At 53.2% G+C, this 6,734-nt stretch overlaps 1 protein-coding gene across 1 annotated transcript; it reads right to left on the reverse strand.

Moving 5' to 3' along the window:
* Nucleotides 1-2,206: 2,206 nt before the first annotated feature.
* On the reverse strand, nt 2,207-3,769 carry GPR151 (G protein-coupled receptor 151). Its single transcript, XM_054038308.1, has one exon. The coding sequence runs from the start codon at nt 3,767-3,769 to the stop codon at nt 2,546-2,548; it is 1,224 nt and encodes a 407-aa protein (XP_053894283.1). The 3' UTR covers nt 2,207-2,545.
* Nucleotides 3,770-6,734: the final 2,965 nt, after the last annotated feature.

A 6,734-nucleotide genomic window follows, 5' to 3' on the forward strand; every position in this document is an offset into this window, starting at 1 on the left:
GGAATTTAGTGGTATGTGAATGTCAGATCTGCCAGAATGAAGCATGGGGAGTGAGGTGGCCTCTCAAGGTATGTCTACACAGCAAAGAAAAACCCATTGCTAGTCCATGCCAGCCGACTTGGGCTGCAGGGCTATTTCACTGCCGTGTAGACTTCTGGGCCCAGGCTGGAGACCAGGCTCTTGGACTATTCCAACCCCAGGTTTCCAGAGCCTGGGTTCCAGCCCAAGCACAGATTTCTACACAGCAACAAAATAGCCCTGCAGCCCAAGCCTGAATCAGCTGGCATGAGCCAGCTGTGGATTATTATTTGCAGTGTAGACGTATCCTGAGATGCTAGGTATCCAAATCATGACAGACTTTATAGATCAGTATGCTGAATTGCAGTCAATCCAACTGAAAGCCCATGCCTGCTTGGGCATAATGGTGTCTTCTATCTAATGTGTGAAGCTAGTAAGAAAGCAGACCTGCCAGATTGTGCGCTAGCTGAAATTTGAGTGGACTTCCAAGTGTAGCCCCAGTGTGGTGGTGGTAAAGTAGTCTAAACTGGAGGTATACGGCTAGGATAACTAGTGGATTGGAACAGTTGTGACCACCTACCCATGCACAGATGAAACACTGTCAGCCATTGCTGCAGTCTTGAGACTCAAACTCACTGGAAAGTTAATCAGAAGAAAAAGAGTTGAGCTCAAACTCTGCCTGACAAGACCACATCTGTCTCATTAATTCAAAGATGAGAAGGCAAGATAAGATCATCTAGTCTGACCTGTATAGCACAGAAGTTCCCCAAAATAATTCCCAGATCAGATCTTGTAAAGAAACATCAAGTCTTGATCTTAAATGGTCAGTGATGGAAAATCCACCATGACCCTTGGTTAAATTGTACTAATGTTTAATTATTCTCACAGTTGAAAGTTTACACCTTATTTCCAGTCTGAATTTATCTAGCTTCAATTTCCAGCCATTGGATTGTGTTATACTGTTGTCTGCTAGATTGAAAACTTATTAAATATTTGTTCCCCATATAGGTATTTATAGACTAATGAAGTTGCCCCTCATCTTTTTCTTTGTTAAGCTATACAACCATACAGTCATGGTAAGGTTTGCTCTTGTCTGTGATACATAATGGGCATTGTCTGGTGCTGAGAGTCTGAGGCTGCTCCAATGAGTAGGATAGCTCCTATTTCCAAATACTTGGAAATTCACAAGGTAGGACCAATGGCTAAATTCACTAGAGCTGGAGAGGTCTGAGGACAGCATTTAGCACCAGTGAGAAATTCTCTCAACTCTACATTTTGGAGTGTTCACATAGAAACCAATCACCATGTTAAGATACAATGCTATTCTATTAATTCCTCTTGAATTTATCTCAATGACCATATCAGCACAGCTTTATAAAACAGTCCCTTCACTGCTACTTAACTAGAAGAAATGTCTCCTTTGAATTTCAGGGAACTGAAGATAATGATATTTGGATCTAAGTAAGGCAAACCAACTTCACTTTATTTATTCACAGTTTAAAACAAACTGACATTGACAACTCTTATACTTTAAGTGCTTTACAAAATGGGCATGAAACATTTTCATTGAGGAAGGGAGAAATCATGTCTAGCTTAAAACAAGGTGCCTAAATATACCTTCATCTCTATAATGCACATTCAGAAAGAAGGGATTATTGTTTTGGTTCTGAAAGACAGTTCTGGCCTGTTAGCAAACCTCACCTACCTTTTCAGACCTCAGTGCATGTTTTAAGTGGTCTCAAAAAAATATTTCTGAAAATATTTCAACTGCAGCAGTCAAATTCTGCATTGTCACCCCATACAACTATTTAATTCCACGGAAGTCATTGCAGCACTTAAACCAGAAAATTCAAAAAAGGTACATGGTCTGTACTGTATGTTTGTAAATACTAATGTTTTAGCTTTCTGACATTTAGAATGATGCTGAAATTCAGCTCACCAGTTTGTCCTTGCTTGTTAAGAACTACTTCATTAGGTTTGTGTCAGTTCTCCTTATTTCTGCTCTCTGAATTCCGTGTCTCTCAAACACCTTTTTAAAAAAAAAAAAAAAACTAACTCCATTTTGGCTACTGAAGTGCAAAACATCAGTATTTCAGAGAAGGCACTTCACCAAAATTTTTGAGTCAGGATTTGAACTATAAATGCATTGCCCTGATATACACACATACATACATACATACACACACACACACACACACACACACCCAATATTGTGGGTGGGGTGATACCTTTTACAGGACCAACTTCTGTTGGTGAAAGAGACAAGTTTTGGAGTTTACACAGAGCTCTTCTTCAAGTCTGCAATATCCAGGGACCAACAGGGTTACAATAATACTGCAAGTATGAATATTGTAACAGATTAGGAAATCAAACATTTAATGAGCACAGGAAATGGTAAGAATTTCATCAGTGTAACATTATTTGCATGTCTTCAGTATCCCTTAAGCACACTGGTAAGTAACAAAACTATACTGACAAGACCCTTCCTCTGCTTAAAACTTCTGTAGCTTTCTAGTCTCCAACCACCTTATTGATCACAGCCTACTGTCTCTTGCTCTTCGTGTTCCCAAGGAATAGGGTCATTGTCTTGAGCATCGGGAGCTGCTTCTCGGTCATGCCAGAATTGCTCGACATCTGGAAAGACGGGCATCTCCTTCTTTTCCAGGCTTTCTAAGGCCTGAGGGGCAGCTGGGAGTTCTTTCTCTTGCTCAGCAGTCACTGGCTCTGGAGAAGGGACCGAATCGGGGAGAACCTCAGAGGTAGCAGCTGGGATTTCCTGGTTGTCTGTGTCAGGGAGAGGCTTTTTAAGGGTCAGCCTTTTCCACAAGCCCTTAAAGCCCTCTCTGAATTCCTCAGACATCACCAGGAAGATGAGAGGGTTGGCAGAAGAGATGGTGAACATAAGGGCTTGGGTCAGAGCCAGGAAGCCTTCGGGGGGAGAACGGCCTGCTGGCTTTAGGTGCCAAACCCACAGCCAGGATATCCATTCCGGCAGCCACATCACGGCCAAGGTGACAGTGACGCTCAGCAGCATGAGTGTAAGGCGCCTGGATCTGATCTGGTTCCTCAGGTTCTGGGTCTTGGTCCCCCTGCGCTGGCACCTGCCATAAGCGCGCCAGAAATAAAGGAAGGCGCAGAGCAGGGGCGCGCAGAACACGAGCAGGGGCGAGAGCTTGACAAAGGCAGCCATGAACTCCCGGGCGGGGGCTGGCACGGCCACGACGCACGCGGGCGAGCCCGCCGCGAGCTCCCGGAGGGTGCTGAAGACCCAGAGCGGCAGGGAGCTCACCAGGGCCACCAGCCACGTGGCCAGCAGCACCGCAGAGATCGTGCGGGGCTCAATACTCACTTGCTTGGCCGGGTTGCTGGCGTACATGAAGCAAGCCTTGGCCACCACGGCGGTCGTCAGGCTCTTGGCGGCCATGCACGTGTAGAGGAACCCGTCGGAGGTTTTGCAGACGAACCAGCCCAGGGTCCAGGCGCTGCGGGAGTAAGCGGCAGCCCGCAGGGGCGCAGCGAAGAGCAGGAGGAGCAGATCCGCCAGGCTGAGGTTGAGGATCAGGGAGTGGATCAGGGAGGGTTTCCCGCGCCTGGCGTTGTAGAGCAGGATGCCGATGACACACGCGTTCCCCGCCACGCCCGCCAGGCAGATGACGCCCAGCAAAGCGGGGATCACCGCCTTCCACTCCCGCGAGTCGTGGGGCTGAGAGCCGCCCGCGAAATGCACCTGCGGAGCCAGGGAGCTGTTCATGGTGCTGCAGCCGGGGGCCGGGACTTTCTCCCGCGGGAGTCACGCCCAGCCACGCTGGAAACCTGCCGGGCGCCACGCGGGCTCGCTCCCCTGCTGCCCGCCCAGTCTCTCGCCCACTCCCCGGATCGCCCCCGCCTGACGGGACCTGGCAGCCGCGGGAGCGCAGCGCGTGTAGGAAGCCGAAGCCGGCCCGCCTGGCCCAGCGCTATATACCTGCCGCGGCTGGGACTGACACGCCCCGGCGGGAGCGCATTGGCCGCGGCTCAGTAGCACGCCTGGACCCCCGCCGGGCAGCCCCGCAGCGCCACTGAAGCGCCGCCCCTTCCCCAGAAGGCGGGAACCGGGACGGCCGCTGGCGGTGCCCCTTGGCTGGCCGAGCGGGCGGGGAGGGAGCCCGCAGCTCAGCCTGGCAGCCCCTCACCCCCCACCACACAGACCTGGCTCCAGAGGGCGTTTGGACTCAGCCCCCGGCTGGCGAAGCTCCCACAGTCCGGCCGGCCGCGGGGCTGGGCCACGGCAAGGCTCGCTTCAATCGCGGAGGGACGGGCTAGAAATTAGCGGAGCGTTGTCGCCTTGCAGCGGCCCCTCGCCTGCAGGCCGGCCAAGCCCCCCCCCCCCCCCCCACACACACACACACCCCAGCTCAGGCTGCTGCAAGAGACGAGTTAAACTATGAATAGCGATTCATGAATACAAGCAGCACGAGGCAAATATCGCGCATCAGGAAACTGAGTCCTCGGTGGTGCCCCCGAGAGGCGACGTCCAGCTAGTTGAAATGCTCCAGGGTGGGGGCAGCCGGGGTAAGTTTTAGCTCGCTGGGGGCCGTCTGCGCTCCGTGTTTACACTGCCCCGTTCCAGCTTGCAGCACAATGCTCCCAGTAACCTCCAGCAGTGAAGGATGTAGCGAACTGACTTGAATTTAGCATCAGCTGTACAGCTCCAAGAAGGACGCTTTCTAATGTACATTGCTATGAAGCATGACAAGAAGGTGGCTATACTTGCACAGGGAAGTGTCTCAATGCTTTAGCAAACCAACCTGGAACCAGGAACATGTAACCCTGGTAGGACCTCAGATGGCTCAGTGGCAAGGGGCACCATGGCAAGTACAGTGGTGCCAGTGGGCACCGTGGCCCCAGGCGCCCGCACCACCGAGGCCCCGCTCCGTGGCTGGGCATCCCAAGCGCTCTCGGCATCCCCGCCTCGGCATCGAGAGCAGTCCTCGGGTGCCGAACCACCCAAATGTATGGTGGTGGTCGCAGCCCACCTCAGGAGGAACGGGCTGCAGATCTTCCCCTACCTGGACGATTGGCTGCTCAAGAGCAAGTCTCGGTCCCAGGTGCAGGCGCAGATGGAATTCCTGCTAGACACCTGCATGCGTCTAGGCCTAGTGGTAAACGAGGAAAAGTCCACGTTAGTCCCAGTTCAGCGCATACACTTCATAGGGGTGCTGTTAGACTCGCTGGCGGCCACGGCCCCCCTCCCCTGGGACAGATTCGAGACGCTCAAAGGTCTCATCGCCTCGGTCATGGCCTTCCCTGTGACGATGGCACGGGTGTGCCTTCAAATCCTAGGCCATATGGCAGCATGCACCTTTGTGGTGCAACATGCCAGGCTCAGGATGAGGCCCCTCCCAGTATTCCCAGGCCAAGGACGGCCTGGACAAGGTCGTCACATTGCTACCCTATGTAGTGACCGACCTGCAATGGTGGTCCCTCCCAAGCAACATGCTTCAGGGTATCCCCTTCTGAGAGCCCCCTCCCTCACTAGATTTGGTGTCAGACACTTCGGACCTGGGATGGGGAGCCCATGTGGGGAGCTTCAAAACCCAGGGCAGATAGTCACCCTCGGAATTGTCCCTACACATAAATGTCAGGGAGCTCAGAGCAGTGCACCTGGCGTGCGTACCCTTCAGCCAGCACCTAGGGGGAAAGGTGGTCAGAGTCCTAACGGACAATACAACCGCAATGTATTATATCAACAGACAAGGGGGCACACTTTCAGCGGCCTTGTGCCAGGAAGCCCAGCTCCTGTGGGAGTTCTGTATAGCTCACGACATCCTTCTGAGGGCTATTCACCTGCCCGGCAAGCGCAATACGCTCGTGGATCACCTAAGCAGGTTTTTCTCCCAACAACACGAGTGGTCTCTACACAGGGAGGTGGCCAGGCAGCTCTTCCTACAGTGGAGCACTCCCCAGGTAGATCTGTTCGCCACCGCCCAGAATCGCCTATGCCCACGATTCTGCTCCAGGGCGGGAGAGGGCGAAGGGGCGATATTGGACGCGTTCCTAATTCCATGGTCGGGCCGCCTGTTCTACGCCTTCCCGCCCTTCCCCCTGATAGGCAAGGTCCTACAGAAGGTGAAGGCAGACGGGGCGTGGATTATCCTCATAGCCCTGGATTGGGACCATCAGCATTGGTATGGGACCCTCCTGCAGCTTTCAGTGCCCCCCCCCCAGCCCCCTTTTGCACAGGCTGCCGCTTCGACCGGGCCTCCTCTCCCAGGAGGGAGGATGTCTCCTCCATACCAACCTGGCCGCGCTCCACTTGACAGCGTGGCTGCTCCATGGTTAAATGAGGAGGAGGGGAGGTGTGCTGAGGGGCTTAGACAGGTCCTGTTGGAGAGCAGGAAACTGTCCACACGTCGAACCTACCTGGCTAAAAGGTATTGGCTCTCCAGGTGGGTGAGGGAGAAGGGTTCCTCCCCCTCCTCTGCATCTATCCAACTCATCCTTGATTACTTCCTGTCCCTTAGGACCCAAGGGCTGGCGCCCTCTTCGGTCAGGGTACACCTGGCAGCCATTTTGGCCTTCCACCCCCCAGTGCAGGGCTACTCGGTGTTTTCACACCACATGACGTCCTGGTTCCTAAAAGGGCTGGATCGGGCTTTCTGTTACGCTAGACCCCTGGTCCCGCTCTGGGACCTGAACCTAGTGCTCTCCCGCCTCACAGGGCCCCCTTGGCCATG

This window comes from Malaclemys terrapin, chromosome 8 (genome assembly GCF_027887155.1).
Source record: "Malaclemys terrapin pileata isolate rMalTer1 chromosome 8, rMalTer1.hap1, whole genome shotgun sequence".
In the NCBI taxonomy this organism is placed as follows: domain Eukaryota; kingdom Metazoa; phylum Chordata; order Testudines; family Emydidae; genus Malaclemys; species Malaclemys terrapin.

Coding starts and splice junctions, on each gene's coding strand:
- GPR151 (XM_054038308.1), bottom strand. CDS start 3,769: ATGAACAGCTCCCTGGCTCCGCAGGTGCATTTCGCGGGCGGCTCTCAG.